Below are 25,155 nucleotides of genomic sequence, written 5' to 3' on the forward strand. Positions count from 1 at the left end.
GTGTTTATACTGTAGGAAAAATGTGGGACATCCTAATGAAATTCAGGTGACCAAATAAATGGCCGAGGCTCCAAACATGGTGATAAAATCCACGACCTTCTTGTTGTGACATGACCGATTACTTGATCTTTATCAAACCAAGGAAATCAGTCATCTTTTGAAAACCAGAATACAGTGCCAAGATATGTTTTGTGTAATCTGAGCAATGGTGTCACATTTCAGTTTAATGGTGTGGTGACATGAGTGCTCTATTTACAAGTTATTATCGAGGTTACGGTTCCAACAGTGTCTCCTTTCTGTTTAAATCAACACAGATACACTGTCTGTGGCTCAATGGAGCATGAAGACACTGGGTCATGGGTGCAGCCCCTCACTGCCCGACATAATTCAGTCTGATGGTATGAAAACGACACTGGCCAGGATCAGTGACCCCATGCACCATGAATCCTGGAGGTTTTGTAAAACACAGTCTGACAATTTCAATGGGTGCTACACAGCCACATTTCTTAATCGTCAATTCTGTACTGTTTTCTTGTAGAACTGGCGGAGAGTTGTAGCTTCACCCTTTATCAAACTCGTTTAGTACAACCTGGTCACATTTTATTAATGTTCTTTCCCCTCTTCTGAGCCATTTTCCACACAGACCTGCTGGAAGGTTTTCTACCACTCCCTGGGCATTAAATTGTTGCTTGCTCTATACTTCTGTATCAATAAAATGAACAACAAGCGAGTAAGTGCCACTTTCTATTTGGCCTGTGGTCCAACCTCCCCAAGTATTTCAATGTCCCTTAGCAGCTGACACAGTCAGAATAAGAAGTAAAGCAAGCAGAATTTAACATCAAATCAACAGCCAGGATTCATATTGGTGCAATGGTTGAGAAAATGGTGTATGCATAATGACCAGTGCTTTTTGGCTAAACTAAAGCCATAACTCTTCTCTTGAATCTAAAATAGCAGGAAACAGACTTGAAAGAAACTGCATGATGTAACTATTAGCTTTCACAAGTTTTGGTTTCTTGCATCATCAGAGTTACAGAGAATGAAGATTGGACTTTCTTTCGCATTTTCTGAATTGTAACAATTAGACACCAGTGCAATCTGATGACACCAGGAGTACAACACCACAGTACACAAAAAGATAGGGGTTATTTCTCTTAACCACCTCTTTCCTTATTTCCTTCTCTCCACCTTTACTTTCACTGACTTCTGTATTTCTAGGTTCCAGTCAGGTTTCAGATGTTGATTTGTTCCAACTACAGGGGGGTATTCCATCAAGCAGGCTAAAGGCAAATCCAGGCTTAAATGTCCAAGTCTGGCTAATGTGAGCCAGAGGTCTGTTCCATCAAAGTGGCTAAGATTAGCCTCACATTGGTAACCATGGAAACCATGGTTCTGGCTAAGCCTGATACATTGAGCTAAACTCCGGTTTCCATTCCATGCTATTTTTCTGTGTTTTCAGTTGGTCATAGTCGGTATGGTTGGTGTCAACAGCGTGGATAAAGGTTGGAGCACCTTTGTGTCTGTCAGCTAGCTTTGCAAGTTCTTCAACCTATGCACTAAATGTACAGAACAGAAGTCTACTGAAGAGACTATAATGTTACCGTACCTCTTTGCTGCCTCTACTAAAGCTTTCTCGTCTGGTGAAGAGGCGTAGTATTCCATGTGATTGGAGGAGAAACCATTTACATGGGAGAATGGGTCTCCTCCCCCAACCAGGCAGTCCGGCTGGTCGTAGCTGATCTGAACCGTGTGACACAATGACACCGCCTTGAGAAATAACAGTTCCTCTCCAATCTGGAAAGGGAGACAACAGGGAGAGATTAAGGAGAGGAAGGAACAATACTTTATCTGTACAATAACACACTGTATGTTATTGCTAACTTGAGTGAGATATGACTCCAAGTCACATCATTTGCGAAGAGCAACCTCAAGCTGTAGCAGAGGTTGATTTGGGTGAACGCACATACTGTATGTTCGCACAATTTGTATACATGCTGTTAACAACAACTTATTGTATCAATCAGTCATCCAGTCAAAGTGATCGCTTCTAGCATTTTCAGTTCTACTTCTAGCACGAATGCATTAGTCCAACAATATATTGTGATTACATGAACAGCCTAAGGCAAAAAGCTGTCCCTGACATATGAGGTTAATTAGGTGATATGCTTTGGCTGTGCTTCTTTGATGCACCAATGTGAGTGTACATGTACAGTATATATCTGACAAAAGAAAGTAAATGTAATGTGTATATATGCGAGTTACCAGGTGAGGCGTAGAACCATCTGGAGAATCGTCAGTCATTCCCTCTGGTACCAGTTTGCCGTTAACTTCTCGGTACTTGGTTCCGTTAATTGAACATTCACGGAACTGCATCTCATTTTCCGTTAGCGTACCCGTCTTATCTGTAAACACATACTCCACCTAGGAAACGGAAACATGCAGATGCACACATAAGTTGACTTTTATGTAGTTAATACTTCTTCTTTATGCTCGTGCTGTATGTACACATGTGCTTGTGCATTTCTATTCCATACCTGTCCCAGCTCCTCATTGAGGTCAGAGGTGTTGACCTGAGCTTTCTGGTCGCTCTCCTCATGGTAAAGGTCTAAATCCCAGCCAATGAAAAAGGAGCCCAGAAACTTCTGCATCTCCACAGTAACGTAGAGTGAGATGGGGATGATGAAGTTATAGAGGACCAGAAACGCCAAGAAGTCTGAGATGAACTTTAAGATCTAGAGAAGGATGAGAGTAAATTTAATAAGAATGAAGCACAAGAGGAAGGCAATGCAATAAGAAAAAAAGTGCATAGAGAAACAAAACAGAGAGATAAACCAATGTGAACTAAACTTCAGGCTAACAAAAGTAAACAGCCTGAATTATAGTTGGAAGCCAGATGGAAAGTGGGTGATACAAAACAGAAAAAACAACTGAGGAGGAAAATGATGATAGCTACAAAACAGGAAAATGAGGTAGGTTTGTAAAGAAGTAAAGATGCCTCCAAATTTTTAAAAGTAAATATGTCATCTGAGTCATTTAAGATAACTTTTCAAGCTGTTGGTAAATTGTTTTTCTTATTAAATCTCAGCTGACACTGGGCGTGTGTCATCTGACATCAAAAACACAGAAATGCACTTGGCAACATCGTAATGCACAATGCAACATAATTTTTTAAGTGGAGAAAAAGATTAAGATTGCAAAATATATCTGCTAAATTCACATCTTAGCCACAAAGATATCAACACTTCAACGACAAGTCTTCAAATGGATCCTTCTAAATCAAAGCAGGCAGGGTAATTCATCCCCATTACAGACTTAATTACTTTATGTGACAGTAAAGGAGAGAGAGAGAGGACCACAGTCTAATAGGCAGAGTATCGGTAGCTGTACGAAAGCCACGTTTATGGCTTGTTATCTGGAATTGAGCTCTGACTAACTTTCTTAACAAAATAAACTAATGAAATGAGCCTTTTTCTGATGTGCAAGAACAGACAAGACACGCAACAAAAATACTGTAGCTGTCACGGAATAGTACAAAAACAATTTTTTGTTGTTATCTATTTTTGGGTTAGGTTTTGTAATCTAGCTGTGATGGGGATACATGCAGTCACCATTGTAACAAAGCTTGCGGGTTTCTGGAGCACCTGTTCTACTAAATGTAAAAACACAAGCCATTAATTTGTTGCTGGTATTCCACTCTCTGTCTCGAGGCAGAAAGAAAGGGAGTGTACTGGACTGTGATTTTTTTCCCCCTCCTCTGTCTCCATACACAGAGGCTGCTGTTCTCTCTGACTGATTAGTGTTGGCAGGTAGGCTGATAGGCTGGCAGACTGTCCCCATGAAAGGCACTTCCTCTCTTAAGTCTTGTCACTAAATCTAAAGACACTAAAACTGCCCTAACAGCACCCTTCTGGGACTCTGTGTGTATGTGTGTACATGTAGATTCAAGGGTGGGCTCATCCTAATATCTTCACTAACTCTCTCTATTAACTTATATTGGCTGGAGAGAAAAAAAGCCTGTTATAATTTGCCATGGAGATTAAAGTGGTGGAAAAGGAGGGACAGAAGTGGAATGTTGACTAAAATCTCACCTCATCTTATCTGGGGCTGATAGCCCCCACTACTTACAAAGGGAAAATCAATGGGAATGCAAGACTTACCGGACTGCTGTTTCTCTCTTGTTCAGTCTTCTGGTTGTAGAAAGGCTCGTCCCATTTGTCCTCAGCCTGCCAGGCATACTTCAGGATGGTGCTGAGGACAGCCTCGAACAGCAAGATGCCCAGGTAGATGATTAGGAAGGTATTCATGGACCTGGCACGGGAAAATATTTTAAAGTTGAATGTTAAATTAAGCACATTATAAAACAGCAAGATGTTTGATACTTGCTTAGAGACAACAGAAAGTGCTCACTTCTCTACAGCAGAGCGTTTCTGGGACTTGCACTTATAGTTGAGGGCCATTTTGGACTCCATCCCCGTGTAAACAGCCACACCTGCAACAGCAAAAAGTATTACACCAGGCTTGTGGGATATTAAATAACTATTACTATACAAATAACTATTTGACTTTTGCACCAAGTCATGAAGACATAAGACACTAAATTTATCCATGTGTGCATGGTGGTTCATTGGCTCTGGTTCTCCATGCCAACTAATTACAACAGTATACACAGACCATAGAAATATAATGAGAGTAGAATGGACATTCCCAATCAAATCAGTGTCGCAGGATGGTCAGAGCGGTGGCAATTTCTATGTGTACCCTTGCCATTGCAACCCTTGTAGCGGAATATCTTCTGTATAAACTTCCATGTCATCGACTGTAAAAATAATGGATGTAGCCACCGTGATGTCACCCACTGGTTTGTGGACTCCCATTTCAAAGCCTTGAGTTTGGCAGTACGGCCGTTGCCATCTTGTTTTTTGAAGCCAGATGTGACCATATTTGGGTAAGAGGCTGGCGCTGTGGAGGGGTGAGGGGTGGATCTGACTGAGAAGCCGAGGACACTATCAGCAGACAGACTATCACTCGAAGTGGCCTACCCTCACTTATGCGTAACTTTAAGCCTTAATAAAATGTAAACAGGTGAGTCAGTCCTGTACAGTTGAAAGTAGCAGTAGAGACCAAACCCGTTTCTCGTACAAGGCTGCAAACATGTTTATTTTCTGCTGTACAGTTGGGCATTCTAATATGGGTGTCTACAGGGATTGACTGGCTTCCAGAGGCAGTTTCAAGTTGCCATTCAAAGAACTGCAGTACTTGGCACTTGAATGTTCATTTTTCAGCCGTGGAGGTTGCCACTTGTTCTGTATAAAGACACCCACTTGTTTCAAGTCGCAAACCCACTGAGGTGAGGTTTTGCAGTAACGAGAGCCACTGCTCAGCAGACAGCTGAAAGGCAGAGACAGACAGCAGAGAGACAGAGAGTATGTAGATTCACATCTAACTTTGTGTGTTGAGGGTTTATTTCGACCAAACCAGATAGTGATTGTTGGAACAGTGGAAAGACTAACATAACTAAGTTAAGTTAAGTTAACTTAACTTAACTAAGTTTTGGTGAATTTTATTTTGTTTATGTGGAGTTTGAATGAAGTGTGTTTTACGATTAGTTAACACGGCAATTAAGCTAATGTCAGTCTTAGTTTAATGAAAGAGAGAAACTTAGATTGGTGTACGACTGAATTTTTTCTGTTTCATAAGGAAAACAAGTGTAAGAAATCAAACCAGAGTTCTCAAACTAGTGAGTGTGACACACGTTACAGCCCCACTGACGTGTGTTGTCACCATAACAATTAACAACAATCTTCTTTTCTCTTGAACTAGTCAAATGACCACAGAAAACAGTTCAACGTCCTTTCTATCCATTCTATTTCTATGATACAGACACACTAGTGAAGCATTGGAGCATTGCTATAAAAGTCTTCGGTTGACATAACTGGACCTCAGCTATATGTTAATGAGTGGCCTGTCCTACACATAATGTCCACTAAACTTGGCTTGGTTGTGTCACAGCTGCAACATGGCTGTGTCACCTCACTATCAAGCTCCAGAAGCAGCCTGTTCTTGTGCAGATATATTTTGTCTTTCTTGCTCAATTCAACTGGAAACTTCCTCCAGTAGGAAATAATTTACCCCCTTGCTGCTTCCCTCTCAGGTGGGGCTTCTGCTTTTGTAGGAACTTTTCCTTTGATTCTAACTGTATTGACTCACCAAAAATCTCTTTGGTATTTTTCAACCTGGCTCCTCGCAGCAGCAGATTCTCTGGGCCCAGTGGTCTGACATAAAAGCAAAAAAACAAAAACAACATAAATACAGAGAAAGATGGATGCAGCTCCAGGATTTCAGCACAAACAAGACTCAACAGGACTTTGATATAAACTAAAATACTCAACACCAGTCTACGAGGCTCATACATCTTCTGTTTAAGTAATTAATCACTTTAATTTTGCTGCACATTTTTGTGTGTTGGTGGAAAATCAGTCCACTGCTGATTAAATATCTGGGACAGCTTCATCTCTTCAAGCCCACGGTCAGTAATTTTGTAACAACAACGAGTCACATAGACATTGTGGCATGTTTTATCCTAAATTATTGTTTCATTTGATTTGTCTGATGGTGTGGCCTTGGCACCAGCACGCTAATCAGAAGGCCCCGTATCCATTTTAATGGGGGTTTCTGTTTAGCAGTGTCATCAGCTTGTCTAGCATACATATAATTATGAATTCAATTACTAGAGAAGGAGCAGCTGAATAAATTTGGTCTCACCTGACAATCTCCTCTCCTTGTTGAGTCACTGTAATCCGACCAACAAACCTGGAAAACACCAAAGGCATTTGAGTTGAGTGGTGTTAGAGAGACAGCAACTACGTTCACATGCACACAGGAAAGCAGGCTACTGGAAGAAATCATGCGAATGCAGGGATCTGAGAAAGGCTTTTACGTGCACTTCAATAACCTGATTTGTTTTTATATATGTCTGGTCAGTAAGCATATTTCATCCCTGTCCTCTGACATGTTATAAATGTATTAGACTGATGCCTCTAGCGGACTGCATTGGTTTTCTCTGGAGCATTTGGACTAACAGAGCACTTAGATATATGCTTTGGTGTGGACAGCTCGTCTTTAACTGAGAGAATCTGTCTCAAAAAAAAAAAAAAAAAAAAGAACTTCAGCAGAGGAAACTTACATTTTTAGACCTATCACTTTCAATTTCAGCTGGACCTAAATGAAGAATGATTTACATGTACAGTCAGGTCCATAATTATTTGGACAATGATACAGTTGTCGTCATTTTGGCTCTGTACACCACCACAATGGGTTTTAAATGAAACAATGAATACCTGCTTAAAGTGCAGACTCTCAGCTTTCATTTAAGGCTTTTTTCAAAAATGTAGTATGAACCATGTAGGAATTACAACCATTTCTTCACACAGTCCCCCAACTTTAAGGGCTCATAAGTATTTGGACAAACTAACATAATCATCAATTAAACAGTCAGTTTTAATACTTGGTTGCAAATCCTTTGCAGTCAATGACTGCCTGAAGTGTTGGACACATAGGCATCATCAGATGCTGGGTTTCTTCCCTGGTGATGCTCTGCCAGCCCTTTACTGCAGCCGTCTGCACTTCCTGCTTGTGTTTTGGGTGTTTTGCCCTCAGTTTTGGCTTCAGCAAGAGAAACGGATGCTCAATTGGATTCAGGTCAGATGATATGACTTGGCCATTGCACAACATTCCACTTCTTTGCCTTAAAAATGTCTTTGGTTGCTTTTGCAGTATGCTTCAGGTCATTGTCCAACTGCACTGTGAAGCATTGTCCAATGAGTTTTGAAGCATTTGGTTGAATCTGAGTAGATAATGTAGCCCCAAACACTTCAGCTTTCATCCTGCTGCTCTTCTCAGCAGTCACATCATCAATAAATACAAGAGAACCAGTTCCACTGGCAGCCATACATGGCCATGACATAACAGTACCTCCACCATGCTTCACTGATGAGGTGGTGTGCTTTGGATCATGAGCAGTTCCTTCCCTTCTTCCTTCTCTTCTCTTCCCATCATTCTGGTAGTTGATCTTTGTTTTATCTGTCCATAGTATGCTGTTCCACAACTGTACAGGCTTTTTAGATGGTTTTTGACAAACTCTAATCTGGCCTTCCATTTTTAAGGCTAACCAATGGTTTGCATCTTGTGATAAACCCTCTGTATTTATTCTAGTGAAGTCTTGTCTTGCTTACAAGAGCAGCAGGATGAAAGCTGAAGTGTTTGGGGCACCATTATCTGCTCAGATTCAACCAAATGCTTCAAAACTCATTGGATGATGCTTCACAGTGCAGATGGACATTGACCTGAAGCATATTGCAAAAGCAACCAAAGACATTTTTAAGGCAAAGAAGTGGAATGTTCTGCAACGGCCAAGTCATATCATCTGACCTGAATCCAATTGAGCATGCATTTCTCTTGCTGAAGCCAAAACTGAGGGCAAAACACCCAAAACACAAGCAGGAAGTGCAGACAGCTACAGTAAAGGGCTGGCAGAGCATCACCAGGGAAGAAACCCAGCATCTGATGATGCCTATGTGTCCAACACTTCAGGCAGTCATTGACTGTAAAGGATTTGCAACCAAGTATTAAAACTGACTGTTTAATTGATGATTATGTTAGTTTGTCCAAATACTTATGAGCCCTTAAAGTTGGGGGACTGTGTGAAGAAATGGTTGTAATTCCTACACGGTTCATACTACATTTTTGAAAAAAGCCTTAAATGAAAGCTGAGAGTCTGCACTTTAAGCAGGTATTCATTGTTTCATTTAAAACCCATTGTGGTGGTGTACAGAGCCAAAATGACGACAACTGTATCATTGTCCAAATAATTATGGACCTGACTGTATGTAATCATTCCATAAGATATATGGTATAGTGTATACAATCAGTGTTCTCTACAGAAATCTAACAATGATTATCTTAGGCCCAATCCCATCTCTACCCCTTAAATCTTCCACTTGGTATTGAGTGCCCTTGATGAGGGAAGTGAGAAATATTAGGGTAGAGATCTTTCCCTAAGAAATGAGACACCACTTCATGCAAATTGGCGTGGCTTACGTGCAGGCATACGTCACGTGTGGTAGCAATACAAGATACCGGTAGTCATTTAGGTTTGAAAATGCCGGCTCCAGCGCTTGTGTTGTGGCATGTGCTATGTTTATTCTTCTCCATCTGATGAATCAACAGAGAAGAAATGCTGAAAACAGGAGGTGCCTACATCTTCTAGTTCTGATCGATTTTGTTCAGGTAAGTCGATTTGTTTAAATATTTTGACGCTGTGTTCAACCTAGTTGCTGATGAGTTTACGCTAGTCCAACCATCTGTTGTCAGCCTACATTCAGATTGTACAGTAACAAATTGTTTTCCAAAACTTGCCCAAGTTGCTGACTTCGCAAGGTGTTCTGGGAAGATTCATCTTCCACTTCACTGAAAGTGTGGGTCTGGGCTCCCTTGGAATCTAGGGCGGGTTTTAAGTGTTGGAAACACTTCCACTACCTCAATTCTGTTTTGGGACACCACAAGCCTAAACGTGAATGCACACACCCAAGTGCAAGTGGGTATTTCTAGGAGAAGTGTGGGTATTGGGACAGGCCCTTAATCCTTTTAACCTGATTAAGGAAACCAGGTTTCTGGTCCTAATATTATGTTGAAGAAACTGTTTTTAAACAATACCCATACCTAGTAGCTGACATAGTGTTGTGTGGCTCAGTCCAAACTGCTTTGTTTGTTTCCGATTTACTGAGTCAGGGCTGTGTACTGTATGAATACCAGATATTTTTATTTATTTTCACTCACAGAGTGGAAAGCTAGTGAGAGATGAGCAGATAATCGCTGAATTTGACAAAAAGTGTATTGGATTAGAATCGCTGACTGCACCTTTAAGTGCATTTAAAGGCAGTGAGTGTCAACCGAGAGAGAGACAGCAACCAACAGAGGGGGAAGGGAGCAAACTGCCACTGAAACAAACTGCTTGATCTAAAAATACACTGATTGATCCTGAAGTAGCCAGCTGAGACAGACCAGAGGAAAAGCAGTTGTTGAAGAGGTGATTAAGCCATCTCACCTCATCATCCATGTAATAACATATCTTACAGGGCATTTCTACCATGTACTATCATGGTGGCTTTTAAAGTGGGATCTAGAGACTTTCAGGGATCTTTGAAGATCCCAGAAAATTGAGTCAGTAACAAGACTCATCTATATTTATAGTGTTACAGTCATACAATAAAAAAAATAAAACAAAACAAAACAAAAAACTAAATGAAAATAAGAAGAACAAAAATCTTCTAAGATAAGGATTCGAAAGGTAGAACCCTCATTTCTAATATGTGCTTAATGACTTCAGATGCAGATTACCTGTACAAGTCTGCTTCCGGTTGCTGACACTCCACCACAGCCTGCAGAGCCTCCAGTTGGGTTACTGACTGACACACTGAGGTCTCCGCCACGGAGTAGTGAGTCTTCAAACAAACAAAACACACAAATACAGTTAAATGCTGATGAAAGAGAAGCATGGTTTAAAATAGAGTGCAAACTTGTGAGAAATGTTAAAGATCTATAACTAGAACAAAAAATCTTTGTGTTTACAAAATAACTGGTTTGATCAGTTGCAGCTGCTCTGCATGGGAGGAGGCTGCACCTCAACTGTTATCCTGGTCATATGGAGGAGAGAGAACATCAGGGTGGAGTGATTGTAATACACAGCAGTACACCTATTCAAGCAAACCCACAATTGGAAAAATCACAGAATGTTTGAATAACACGCAAAAGCAACACTGCAATGCATCTACTGCAAAATCTGTACTCCTACAGTACCACACTGCAGCAGTGGGATGCACTGAATCCATGAGGTTCCATCAATATATAATCAGCATATGTGACAAGGTGACATTGTCACCTTCACTACAATCATGGGAAACATCCATGAATGCATCCCTATGCCCACTCCGTTTGGGCCTAGGGCTGGGCGGTATGGCCTTAAATCAGTGCGGTTGGCCAGGCCACCTCCATCATGTAGCAAGGGAGGTGCGTGAGGCAGGCAGGCAGGCCGGCCGCTGGGCCCCGCTCTGCCACCATAGCCGGAGTACTGCAGTATGAAGGTAACCACAAAAGCAGTACCGCGGCTCATGTTTACTGTGGTAAGTTATCGTCACTGCGAATACCGCCCAGCCCTATTTGGGACCACTGTTAGTTTTCTAACCCTCTGACCTACTTTAACACCCAATATACTCTGACCCTGCCCAAAACAGCTGAGCCCTTTTTTTTTCAAACTTGTTATATATTGTATATTTAGTCAACTTAACCTGATCCAATACTGTGGATACACTTTTGGGCTGGGTTAAGGCATTCCTACATGAGAAAAAAGAGACATGATATGGGCGTACTATATACTAGACATATTTCTAGGCCAATGCTAAAAATCCACCATACTGTATAACTAAACAGTGGCAGCTATATCTCATTATAGAGCTGCAATTAAGCAACAAAGCCTCTGCAGGACTGTGAGGGTAGAGGGGAGGAGAGGGGAGAAGAAGACCTTCTAAATGCTAAATCAAGAGGTGCAAAACACTCAAATTATATCATCATATCTAGTCATCTGAAGACTTTTTCAAGCTATACATATACCTGTCACACACACAAGCTGGCATTACTAATGTGACAGATGCCCAGAGGCCTCCCAACTTAACTCTATTTTCTTGACAAAAGGCAGCAATAACAAACACACACACAAAAAACATTTTAAAATGTCAGAAAAATGCATGCACACAACAAGTTCTTTCATGGGAGGATAATCCACGAAATTCTTTGTTAAGGGAAAATATCGGCTACCCAGCTGGCAGTTACTACTCACTGCTATGGGTGTGTGCTTTTTGCTAACGTTGGCTGCTAAACACGAGGCTATAGCTGCGCAGCAGCTCTTGTTCCCTGGTTCGAGTGCTGTGTGCTGTGCAACCATAGACTGTGTGTGCTACTGGCTTAGCTGCTAATGAGAGTCTGTAGCCGCAGAGTGGCTCATTCTTTGGCTCAGAGGGTGTGTGTGTGCTGTGCTACCTTAAACTATGTGCTAACGTTATTGACTGAGCTGCTAACTAGAGTCTGTCACTGCACAGCGGCTTGTTCTTCAGCTCGGGGGTAATGTATGTTACTGTGCTACTGGCTTAGCTCCTAACGGGGCGGCAGTAGCTCAGTCCATTGGGACTTGGGTTAGGAACCGGAGGGTTGCTGGTTCAAGTCCCCGTCTGGACCAAAATATGGAGCATGGACTGGTAGCTGGAGAGGTGCCAGTTCACCTCCTGGGCACTGCCGCTCAGATTGGGCTGTCATGGGCAGCCCACTCTGACTTGACAACAGAGTGAAATTGAATTTCCCCTCGGGGATTAATAAAGTGTATATAAAAAATATATATAACAAGCGGTTTGGTCTTCATTTTGGCTCCTTCAGCAGACACAACCCCAGCATCTCAGAGCAGAGCATACCGCTTATTTTTTCAGGACTTTGAAATCTAAATTCATGTATTTGCTGATTTTCTTTTTTTTTTTTTAATCAGTTGGTTGATTGGTTAATGACACATTTTTGTTTCATACAATTCCACAGATCAATAGTTAGTGGCAGTAACAACAGAAATGCTGCAAAAACACAGCTACAAAACATTTTAAAAAAATCTTAGTTTTGTAAATGTGTTATTGTCAAGGAAATGCACTTAACAGGTCTGTCATGCCCCAAGGACAAAATGAAGACTTTTATTTCATTGAATGTTAACTTTTGTTTGTTTTCATGGTGTGGGGCACCTTAAAGGTGGAGCTGTTGACTTGTGGCTATCTTGTTTACTCAACCAATGGTTGTTTGCAGCACAAATAGTAGCACTAGTAGTCTGTTAAAAGTTTTCATGTCAGAAACTCAGACACGTCATAGATATTCTCACATAAACTCCCAAAGACAACACACATGCTTACACACAAACAGACCTTAAGGTTGGTTTCTCCATCGAGGCTGGCTGTGGTGATGTGACAGGTGCCATCTGCACGATCTGACGACAGCAGTGCCAGGTCAGCTGGGAACGTCTCATCTTTAGCTACACGAACAATATCCCCCACCTGGACGGACAGGCAGTAAAACAAACACACACACACCCCAAGGTCAATATTGTTACGTTATACACCAGCATTTATTTGATCTATTTTGAAGGAACCCTTTAATTACATTTTTTGTCAAGGGTGTTGAATTTCATTCTTAGTCTGAATTTAATTTTTGTAGTACTTATTTTTTGGGGTAAATAATCTCATTTTTGTTCAAGGCCAAAGTGGAAACAAAGTTTGTCAACTTAATGTTTAGAAAAGACCAGCATTAACCAAATAATATAAAACATACCTTTTGGTTTCTGATTTTCTCTCAAAGAACACAGGACAAGTGATTTACAAAGAATGTACACATGCTTTAGCAGACAAAAAAGGAGTTTAATTTCAGTTTAAATTAAGAGAAAAAAAAAACCTCCCTCCGGGCTGTGACTAGGTAAAACTCTCAACTTGAGAGGTTCATTAACTGATTAAATTAAGGACACACGTCTTTTAGGCAGTGTTGCATTAGCTCCAGACACACTTGTGTCTCTGACAAGCCTGACCTCTGAGGATTTGTGTGCACAACAGTGTTCTGAGTTACAGGCACATTATGGAAGCAGACACCTCATCAGCGACAGGAGAGGTAACATCAAGGCTGTAAATACGCAATTAGCTCAAGAATTGGGTACTATGGCAGTGGTCTTCAGAAAAATGACAGGCTGTAAAGACAAGTAATGCCAAGCAGTCCAATATGGACATGAAACACACTAGTGTAATTGCAAGAAATGCCTCATTCAAGGAACATTGCCATTGCAGGGTTTACTACACATTCATTTATTTGTGGCGGCCTGCCATGATTAAAACATCTGCCACCATGTTTTGATTTTTTATTTTTGGAGCTGGACCATTCATTATGTGTGCTGTTGGGATGTATTTACTGTTCAGTTATTATTTGCTCCAAGCTCTCACAGAACAGAACGCACTCTGGGAACAGACGACGTAGCAGAACATCAGCCGCAGTTAAAGTGAAACTTAACCACTTGTTGCGCTAGGTCTAATTTCACCTCTGCAGGAGCTGCTTCTATCATTCATCGATCTGATCTGATCAGATCATCTGATCAATTACCCACCCTGCATTTCAAAACTCCACAGACTGCTGCGGAGGGAAAAAAGAGCTCCCTCGCAAAGAGCTCATGAGTTCTGCCTCATACACACACACAGGTCATCAGCTACCACCACACATAGATTCTAATTCTGTGGGAAACACTATATTGTGTTTGTGTTCAACAGCCATGAACGCCCCAGTTTCTTGCAGTCCTTACATATGAAACAGAACTCTTTTCATTAACAACAATATCTTATATTATCTGTCTATACAGACTAGCCCTACAGAAACACCATAAGCACCAGGAATTTAACAGCAAAGCTTAAGTTATTTATGGCTGTTGGCTATGAGCTGTGAAAAAGCTACTCAGAGGTACTTCTAAGTATAAGTTTTTTCCCCATTAACAAGCAGAATGCTTTGCTTAGGTGGAAGTAATTTCATAAAACCAAGTGTAAGGCTTTGACCTAGAATAACTGGTAAAGTTTCTATGTGGTTTTTCTTACCCTGATGTTCTTTGATCTTGTCTGGACCAGACTTCCACTGCGAACCACAAACACTGGAGCACCATTCACCTCGTTGTCCGCCTTGTGTCTCAGCCAATCCTCATAGCCCTAATAAAGAAATCCATTTAATAACCAATTGCATGTAGTAACTGACATTAATATAGTATTATTGATCAACAAGGGCAATACACTACTGGCATGACTAGCCACTGATCTGAAGTGACCAATAACTGTTTCTGGTAATCCAAATGGTATTTATGTCAATGCCAAGTTCATTACTGGTCAGTAAATAAAGCTTTCACAACCAACTAAACATTTTCATAAAAGATTGTGACTGATTAACTGTACATGAATGGTTAAAGTTTTCTTAATGAATTTGAATTTAACTGTACACTAAGTTGAGACAAGTTGGATATCTTCAGTCAACTACCGGCTAACTTCAATAAAATTGCATGCATGTTAGTTCCCCATTTTCAGCCCAACAAAGAGGAAGCCATAATGTGCTTGTGTTCTCACCTGTTTTATAGCAGTTACTGTGATCACAAAGAAGAGAGGCAGGCCGCTGGTGACTGGGGAAGTTGGGGTGTCTATCATTAACTGGAAAGACAAACACAGGGGCAGGTTTGCAGAGATTTCAGTGAATTGCAAGTGCAGTGGAAAAAAAGATACCTGAGACACAGCAGAAGTGGGTGTGCCCTGTCAGAGAGACTAGACCAGAAAGACAACAGAGAGAAGTAGTGGCTGATGTGTAAAACAGGAAACCCCTTTAACTTCCCTCAAAGGTTAACTGTCAGTTCAGAATTACACACACACACACACACACACACACACACACACACACACACACACACACTCCTTTCCAGAGGATTAAAAAAATCATCATCAAACATTTAACACTCACAAACTCACAAAAACTTTCTTTCGGTACTTACATACATTATATTGAGACCAAGAATATTTTTAATTGGTTTGATAAGAGGAAGTGCAGTGCAAAGAATATAGGAATCAGCTATCTAAAAACAGTCAAACTGGCCATCTAAGAAAACATCATGTTCACAATGTCAAGATGAAAAGAGGCCCTCCATTCAGCGATTTGAGACTAAGCTGACTTCAGCTTCACTGACAAGTTGAGTGGGTGAAAAGAGAGCCTTTTTAGACATAGTCAAGTTGATTGCTCTGGCTTCACTACACAGGCCCAAATAAATCAGGAGAAGGCTGAAAAATTTGAAAGCCAAATGCTACTTCAGCACAGGCTGACTGATGCACAGTGAAGGCCTAATGCCTTAGGATGGCTGTAAAGACACACATATTACTTAATGTGTAGGCGTAATGTTTTAATACAGAGGCAGACCTGTCTCTCTGCTGGTCCCTGGAAGTCGATGAGTCACTCACTCACTCACTCACTCACTCACTCGCGCACGCACAAACAGTCACACATTTGTATTGAGGGCAAGAAACCTGAGGTCGCACTTGACTCGTCACCATCAAAAGAGAATTGAGTGTGTGCATTTGTGAGTGTTATTACCTGCACAAGGAAGATGATGAGAAAATAGAAGTTGGCTATCCTTCTGAACTGCTCAAACAGATTCTTAGGGACAAAATTCCAAATTGTGTACTGAAAGGGAAAGAAAACACAACATTTAAAACAAAGACTAAGAAAAGGTTATTTAAGCAGCTCTTTTACAGCCTAATCAATGCTAGATGGATTTGCATTAGGAACAATTAACTGTATACAAACAAACATATAGGACAGGTGAAACCAGGCTATTAAAAATGAATACCAAGAATTTGTTGTTAAAGGTTACTAAATTTAACTGTTTGGTATATCAGACACAAAAATTACACGTGTCATATAAAAATCAAGGCATCAAATAACTAAAGTAATCATTTTCAGGTCTTCTCTTCAGAGAATTTATTTCACTTTTTTATACTTGTTGCCTTTATCACATTGCATATTGGTAGCTCCAAATAAAATCATTATGTAGCATGGTAGCATCAGTAAATTGTGATTCAAACATAAAAGTCTTATGGTAAGTGGTGAAAGAGTTCACTGAGCTGTGCTGGGCACCGCCCTCTCAAGACAACTGCTATTTCAGACTGTTGTTTCACTCTTTGGTTTCAATTCATCACTTCCTGTGCGTGGTCTAGAAGGAATAGCTAATGGAAGAAAGTTTTTGTTGTCTTGTTGTGTTTCTGCATGCACTTTTAACGACTTGCTTTCACCTTACTAAGGTGAAGTTCATCAGATTAGTGCACCGCACAGAACTAACCTTGTTTATGTATGAGCTGTTTCTGTCTCTTTGAAATGCATGACTTCAAATCTACTTAATTCTGAGCCAGGTGACTTAACCCATCTGTCAATCATTTAATCAGCTGCCTAATGAATGACAGCCATCCCCGCCGGTGGCTGGCAGCAGCCTTTTTGGATTATTATCCTTTTGTCCAGTTAGTCCTTTAACTGACCGACTAATCCCCTCACCAATACAAATGTGTTTTTTTTCTGTCTGAGTCGATCCTGCATTCAAGCCAGTTCCTTTGTAAAAAAATCATGCTTCTATCACTCAAAAAAAAAAAAAAAAAAAATGAAGATCATGAAATCCTTTCGTGATAACACCATGGGTTAAATTCCAGCAATGGTTTAAATAACATGTGGTACCTTGGAGGAAATGATTCTGTTGTCAGCAAAGCGTTGTGGTATGTAGTGGCCATGCTGGGGGAAACGGTTTGCTACATAAACCGTCCTGGTGTCGCTCTGATGAGGGGGGTCAAAGCCCTGAGGGAAGGGAAGATATATGAGGAGAGAGAGGGAGAGGGGTGGGGCAAGAGACAGGGACAAATGGGAAAATGTGGAAAAGGAGAGAAAACAGGTTACTTACATTTCAACTCTTAGTACATCCCTTATGGTAGACATTTTCACTTATTTATATATCACTTCTTAGGCAAAAATGTACAAGATTTAATGGTGTATTACATATTTTTTTTAGTTTTATATCACTGCAAACCAAATGTTAGAGTTTAGGATTGTTGGTTTGATTAAAAAAACAAAGCAGTTTGAATATTTTAACCTGGGCTTTGGAAAATTGTGATATTCTAACCTTTATAGGCAAAATGATTAATCAACAAATATATATACTGCGATTGTTCCAACATTATTTGCAGTAAATTCAGCCATTTAGTCATTGCCACAAGAAATGCAAAATAAAGTTTATCAAAACATTAACATTTTAAAACACAAATTAATTGCCAGAAAAACACAAGGTGACATTTTGGTAAAAGCAGTTGGCTAGCAAAGAAAATCAATCGTGCAAAAAGTGTAATGTCTTAAGCACTGGTAAATATTAAAGAGAGTTATTAATATTAGCAGACAATGATAGTTTTTCATCCATTAATCTGCAGACCAAAACAGATAGGCCTATACTTTCTACTATTAATCTTTTTATTTTTTTGCTTAGTTCTGACATCATTGTGTGGTCCTGTCCAGTGTGTCACACTCGTCCCCACAGCTATTCTAAGAAGGTTAAAGCAAGTGCTTACAATCATTTGCAAATGTTCTATGACGCAGATCCGACACACATACACACACACCCATACGCACACACAAAGGAATGTATCCGGGCCACGTCACCCACTCCCACACAGATTCACCTCTGTTCAGGGACACATGTAAACTATTACTGCCTTTCTGTTTCACTCTCTCAAGCTCTCCATCTGCTGCTGCTTTAATGTTTATTAAATAATTGCACCACACCTAACACTAAGACTGAACAATGACAGCACAAATGCTAGCCTGTTGCAGTTTTTACAAATTGATGTGCATTAGGGTCGATGAAGAATTTATCAAAGTTGCATGAAGGTCTTGTCTTTTCCTCTTAATATTGTAGCTGTTACAGCTATTGGAGCTTTATTAGCAGTGCTATTCTTCAATGAAAAAATAGGTTTAATAAACCAGAAACGGACATATTCTGCTGTAATTGGCCAATGGATCAGTTCTAAATATTGCAGAGCCAGGGAGGAATTATACACACGGAAACACCCACAGGGAGCTGTTAAAGGAAGACTGCTGCAGGCTCTTATTGTGGGTTGTGACCAGCATCGCTCCGATATGTCATCAAGGTAAACAACACAGAGACTCAGCAGGAGAGAAGAATTGGAACCACACCAGTCTAACCAGTGCACCATCTAGTCAGTTATGGCAAACAGCAACATTTCCCAACTCACTGCGAGTACTTGAGTTCTGATAAATTTAGCATTAATAATGAGCACTACTTGCAGTGTTAAATCGGGTTATACAGTAGCCTAAAATTTGCTTAACATTTAATCAGAAGTTATGGGGAGTTACAGGTAACTTCTTGTGAAAAAAAAAGCCCACTCATTTTATTAGCTTGAATAATGCCACTTTACTTTTCTTTGTATCAGTCTCAGAACACAACTTTTTAATACTTTAGAAGAAAGGTCAACTGAGCATGTGAACCATGAAAAACCTTTTAAAGTAACATCCAGCAATCATACAGCTGCACATACAGTACTGTATTCATAGTTTGAAGCTGCACTCTACCACCAAAGATTACTACTGTAGAAAACGGAAACTGGCCCAATACTACCACTGTTTGTTAACACAATACCCTGAATATGAGCCAGCAATGGCAGACACCAACGGGCCAGGAAATGAGTTTTGTAAGCCAGGAGTCTCCATACAGCCAAGCAGTTGTTGGGTCACTGGCATTGATCAACAAGCTATTACATCCCTGCACATAGATTATGGTAATTTTGTACTTCAGGATGGTAAACACATTACTTAATACACCTTTACAGGATTACTGTATAGGATCTTGCTGGTGGTTGCTGCAGGAGGTAATTCTCGTTCCCTTGCTCCACCCAGTTTGTCAGACAGTCTGAGGAGAAGGACGTTCTAACTCATTACCACATCATTCAGCTATCAGCCAAGTTGCTTAATCATTAATATCTTGGCACACAGTAGCTCAAGTTAGCTTTACTGCTGGCTGAGAGCAAACTAAACTGCTGTGTTTAACTGTAACAAAGATGTGGTCTTGTGAAATTAAAACAAGTACCTCACTCAACAGTTGTGAATGCAATGCAGCTTTAATGTAGTAACTGTAGTCCAATGCTTTAGTGTGCAGCTAATGACATCTCACAGTGTAAAGATCCAACTGCTTTAGGAGTGTCCAGCTCATCTTGTTGAGCTAGCAAGTGAACATACAGAAGACTGATTACAGCCAGGGGTCATTCAAAGATTACAGAGCTACAGAACAAGACCAGAGTTGGCTGACATGACAAAATGTTCTTGTTGGCTAGCATCACATCTGCTACCTTGTCTCCAGTCTCTATCACCACCAGCAAAGATATATGCACAGTTAAGGTGATCCCATCTACACAAAATTACATTCCTCTTCACATGATTTGGATTATAAATGCTGGTGCTGCTGCACAACCACAAATCTGCAACTACTTGAACAGAGTGACTAAATGTCAAGCTGTGTCTTGTTATTCAATCAAGGATGGCCTGCTGCAAGCATATACACACACTTCACCACCCAGAAGCACTCGAATTGGTCATCTGACATCAATCTGTCAGTCACAACAACAGTAGCACATGATATCCATCCCGCACAATAAATGATCATGGAAATGTGCAGCAATCTCACAGCAGGATGATCTTAATAAAAAGACTCACTGAAGTGTTAAATGTTCCTTCTTATTAGGCAGGTAATGCCATGCATAATTTAGAATCAAGATTTGAGACCATTAATTGTCCTTTGTTAAGGCCTATCCTGAATCAAATGCCTGAGTTTCATGCTCCTCTTCAGACAGCATATATTAAATAACAATAGTAGCCCACAATATCTGAGTTAAGCCAAGAAAATGAATTTTACCTGCACATGATGCCAATAAGGAAAATTACATGTTACACACAAAGAGTGCCATATTGCATTTAGCTTTAAAGGGTAATCTTAAGGAAGAAAAAAATGAAACCACCAAAATAAAGGACATTAAATTGTGAAAAACACATGCAATGGATTGAGCCTATTGCTGATTCCCAAGACATGCATCCTATCATTTAACTCTCTCAGTCATTGTACATACAGCCAAAACAGCACTAATTCACTTGATTCAGACGTCTTACTGTATACTTTGCTGCACTACAGCAACCAACAGGCCCCAATATTGAGGCTTTCTTGGTTATTACAGTCTCAACAGTTAAACCTAAGAGGGCTATAACTTTTGTATTTGCTTGCATATAAAATATACATGTAGGTTACACTTTTTTAAACATTCAGATGTTCTTAAACAGCTTGACATATTCAAGGACCAACAGTCGTGATGAGCCAAAAACCTAACCTGATGTACTGAGTGCCAGATTGAGTTATTTGGGACTGCCTCTAGTTGGAATAACAGACTGAATAGACATATCTGAAAACTGCAGAGAGCTGATGTCATAATTGGCTGATGGCTAGGTGTGACTGGCACATAGAAGGGGCACTTAACCGTTTCATTAAGTACACTAATGAGGTGAATCCAAGTTGGAAGCCATTTTCCATTTTTTATGTCCTCAATTCCATTTATACCAATCACAATAGAGAAGATGGATATAGCAGGTAAAAGATGAGTTAAATAAGGATTTCAAATCTTACAGACCACTATAACCGTGCAAAGAGGCTGATACTAAATATCAGGAAGAAGTCACACATTGTACAACTGAACTTTAAAAGAAAATAATGGGTCTCTTCTTTTTTTTCTGGCAGTACAGCATTGACAATAAAAATAAACAACACTGACAGTATAGCAACTATTTCAATGTGGCTTTCTTGTTAAACTCTGCACAGCTGAAATCAGACTTTTTATTCTGTCCCCTGACAGGTAATTACTCCCTGCATACAGCCTACAAGTTCCACAGTGCCTTGGGGGAATCGCTGCCCTGAACAATGGCTGGGCAACAGAACAGAATAATGCATCACCACCAAGACAACGCACTCAGTCGTATCATAGACTACGAGGCATTTAATCAAACACCTAATCAGAGATGGAAAGAGGGCATTGCATAAAGAGCAAGTAATAAAGAAAGTGAGAGCTGCAACACAATGAGAAAGAGAGCGTAACAGACTATCAGTAGTCTGATGCGGTAGGTACTGCTTTTGACTGCATTACTGATGACAACAGCTAACAACATGACTACAGGGATGCCAAAAAGATATCTAACAACATGTGGCACAAAATGAAGAGCCTGAAGCAGTGCTACAGATGAAATGGAACTTAATAACTGCATCAAGGGTGACATAGGCTACTTAATTATCAAATGCTTTTCTGCTTTATTCCAGTGGATTAATAGGGCTGCTGCAGTAATATCTATAAATGATCCTGAATGAGACTGCTGAAGTGTAGGACGTTCTGCTCACTCAACAAGCTAAGATGAATAGTATATGTAATATTATAAATACCAGCTGACATTGATCCACATGATTACATTTCTTAGGTTTCGGACATAAAAAATAAAAACCTGCAAAGATTGAAACCTGATTGAGGCAATGCATCAAAGTGAGCGTTTTATAACCTCTAGGTTTTTTTCTTGCAACTGCATTACCAAGCAATGACTGTTGACTGAAAATACTTGTCTCTTTGTGCAGTGAAGCAATATCCAAAATTCTACATAAGCTATATCAAAGCTTGCTGTAGAGAAGCTTTACATTCGTGAAGTATGCCTTTGGGAAATCAAACTCAAAACACAAACTCTAATAATGCATCACTAAAGTTATGAAGAGGACCATGTGAATTTGGTTGGGGTTTTTTTGCACTAAAACACACATCTCAGATGTCCTGAATATGTGAGTTGACTTTTATACCATGTGAGCATGGACCTGGAGCTGTCTGGGTGGTAGAATCAACATAAAAGTTTTATGTGTTTGGAAAATAGCCAGTAATAATATATTATCCGTGATTTATAATTTCCCATAAGAAATACTGGAGATGATCAAAAAGTTCCCATGTCACACTTGCAGAACAGGATGTCAAAGGGTTTTCCCAGTTGCTACCACTACTTGCCTTGCACTGTAATTATATTGGGTCTTTTATGATGGAAATGCATTGCTAGCATAATGTCAGCACTGCTGGTGGAAGATGACTGCCAATAAAAGCCTGTCACACTGCCGAACTCTACCACCTTCCCTCTCCTCCACCTTTCTCCTTAATGTGGACTGGTGTCACCGGAAAGAAACTGATAAGGAGTACATGAGGGAATAAACATCATTGCATTACTTCCAAACTGATAGAAAGGTCAGACAAATGCCCCCCGACAAACTTTTTCATTAGGCCAGTTGCATTTTAATTATACTTTTAATTAACTGGGCAGGTCAATTATATGGAATGGGTCAAATGAATGGAGCTATCTCAAATTGGGAGGAGGCTGCCATTCCTATGGAGTCTCTCTGAGGTATGCTTTAAGGGAGTGAAGAAAAATTAACCTCTAAAAGTGGAAAGAAACATTCATTGTAAAGACTGACAAACTTGCAGCTGAGAAAGAGTCCCTCTACCAACCCAACCCAACCCAACCCAAAGTACACTGTGTTCTCAGAGACTTGGAAGTGGGAGCCCAGAAACACCTTAACATTGATTAAGCTCACTGGCTGTGGTGACATCAACACTTTGAACAATGTGTGACGAAACCCAAAACATGTAGCTACTCATTCATTCATCATTCCCATGTGCATGCCCCCTTCACTTGCTCACACACCCCAACTACCGGTCACACCAGTCTTATTCATACTGTAAGTGTATGCAGATTCTTATCGAAACGTTGGCAAACAGAAATTACCACAAAAAATCCTACCATGTACCACTGTATCATTGCAGCATGGCTGGAACACAAATCATTCATCCCTCCAGCATAATCTAAAACTCAATAGATCTTTTATGCCCCTTCTCTGTACTGGCAACATTAAATCAAAACCAGGCAAGACTCATTTGCTGGCCATGGACCATCATTGTCGTTAACCTGCTCTACATATCCCTTTGCCTATCAAGGCGTCAACACACAGCCATGTTTGTAGGCAAACAACAGGTGATTACAGCAAATACCGGATGCTCTCTAAGCATATCATCATTCAACGTTAACGTCACATTTTAGTTCGTGCATACAAATTCATACGAATAACGTTAAATGAATAAAGAGAAAACTAGGCCGCTCCGTGCTTTCATAAATATTAAAATAACAAAGTCGTGAGTTGGTACTAACATATAACCAGCTGTTAAAGTTGGTTTGATGGCTCTGTTGACACAAATAAATAAGTCACTATGAGAGCAAACGTTAAGAATTAACGCTAACGTTAGATGAAGTGGAGTTAGCAACGGTTTTGAACTTCGTGAAGTTTTACATTGGTAGCCTCCTAGCTAGCGTTGTCTCAGTTGTGTTTTTACAGCGGCAAACGTTTCATCTGTGGTTACAAACCAAGCAAACTTCAAGTCAACTCAAAACTACAATTCAAACTCAACCCCGGTCTGCTTCTTGTTTAGGTTATAACTCGCTAGCTTGGTAGCCCACAGTCGGCTAATTATCACTAGCTAACTGGGGAGGTAGCTAACACTACCTACACCTGGCTGTCATTACTGTGAGACACGACAATGTTTTGGACACATCGACAACAGCTAATTAGCTAGGTTAGCCTGCTAAATGTTGTCTAAATAAAGTTTATACAGCTTTCATTAGGCTAAGAACAGTATTAGGCGACTGCTGCCGAGAGCTAACGTTAACGTTAATGAGTGCTAGCGTTATAAGAAAGGCAGGAGAGTAGGTTTACCAGCTGTTGTCGTATCCACCGTAGCATCCTTAACAAATACGTTCGAAGTAGCCAGCACAGTCGCTAGCCCAGCGCTAGCAACTAGCTACTCCAACAAAACCGTCCCGAACCATAAATATTTCCCCCCGCAGGCAGCTCTTCTCGGTCGCATCACGCGACACGTTCATGCAGTGGAACTGTGCAAAATTATAAATCCGATCCTTCCCATTCCGCGGCGATGTCAGACAAATGATCCCCGGTAAAAGTGACAGACGGCTGGCCACGGAGTCCCAGCGAGCTACACTACATCTCTGCTCTGCCACGATCCGTCTCCCCCTGCCAGCACATAGAGCTCTGTGCAGACACTGGCTGCTCTCTAGCGGCCTCTCATCGCCCCCTGCTCGCCTGTCTGTCTGCAGTCTCAAATGATAGATTGATAGATAGATAGATAGATAGATAGATAGATAAAGAATTTGCAATTTTTCCACACTGTGCAATGATATTTATAAGCTGTATTTCTAGGCTATATTTTTACTGTAAATATTATTATTGTTATTTAATTATTATTCTTGTTATATTTTTAACCCTTTTCAACACTCAATCACTTATTCTTGCCACTGACTCCTGAATTTCCTGAATCCTGATTAAGAGTTACTTATTTTATCTCA

The 25,155-nt window shown here is 40.4% G+C and overlaps 1 protein-coding gene across 4 annotated transcripts in view; it reads right to left on the reverse strand.

The window, feature by feature from the left end:
• atp11b (ATPase phospholipid transporting 11B) overlaps window positions 1–24,828 on the reverse strand; it is a 60,050-nt gene extending 35,222 nt beyond the window's left edge. For 3 of the 4 annotated variants that reach the window (XM_078168995.1, XM_078168994.1, XM_033620994.2), the window contains exons 1-14: window positions 24,509–24,825; window positions 17,359–17,475; window positions 16,228–16,317; window positions 15,219–15,299; window positions 14,703–14,810; window positions 13,005–13,133; window positions 10,396–10,499; window positions 6,763–6,810; window positions 6,208–6,272; window positions 4,408–4,489; window positions 4,158–4,308; window positions 2,535–2,732; window positions 2,263–2,421; window positions 1,607–1,794 (exon numbers count right to left, since the gene is read on the reverse strand). In XM_078168995.1, the coding sequence (XP_078025121.1) occupies window positions 1,607–1,794; window positions 2,263–2,421; window positions 2,535–2,732; window positions 4,158–4,308; window positions 4,408–4,489; window positions 6,208–6,272; window positions 6,763–6,810; window positions 10,396–10,499; window positions 13,005–13,133; window positions 14,703–14,810; window positions 15,219–15,299; window positions 16,228–16,317; window positions 17,359–17,475; window positions 24,509–24,535 (1,547 nt within the window). In that variant the 5' untranslated portion in view covers window positions 24,536–24,825. Of the gene's footprint in view, window positions 1–1,606; window positions 1,795–2,262; window positions 2,422–2,534; window positions 2,733–4,157; window positions 4,309–4,407; window positions 4,490–6,207; window positions 6,273–6,762; window positions 6,811–10,395; window positions 10,500–13,004; window positions 13,134–14,702; window positions 14,811–15,218; window positions 15,300–16,227; window positions 16,318–17,358; window positions 17,476–24,508 lie in introns of all 4 variants that reach the window. The other variant, XM_033620991.2, reaches the window with a different exon arrangement.
• Window positions 24,829–25,155: the final 327 nt, after the last annotated feature.

The sequence above is a fragment of the Epinephelus lanceolatus genome, chromosome 6 (genome assembly GCF_041903045.1).
Source record: "Epinephelus lanceolatus isolate andai-2023 chromosome 6, ASM4190304v1, whole genome shotgun sequence".
Taxonomy (NCBI): Eukaryota; Metazoa; Chordata; class Actinopteri; order Perciformes; family Serranidae; genus Epinephelus; species Epinephelus lanceolatus.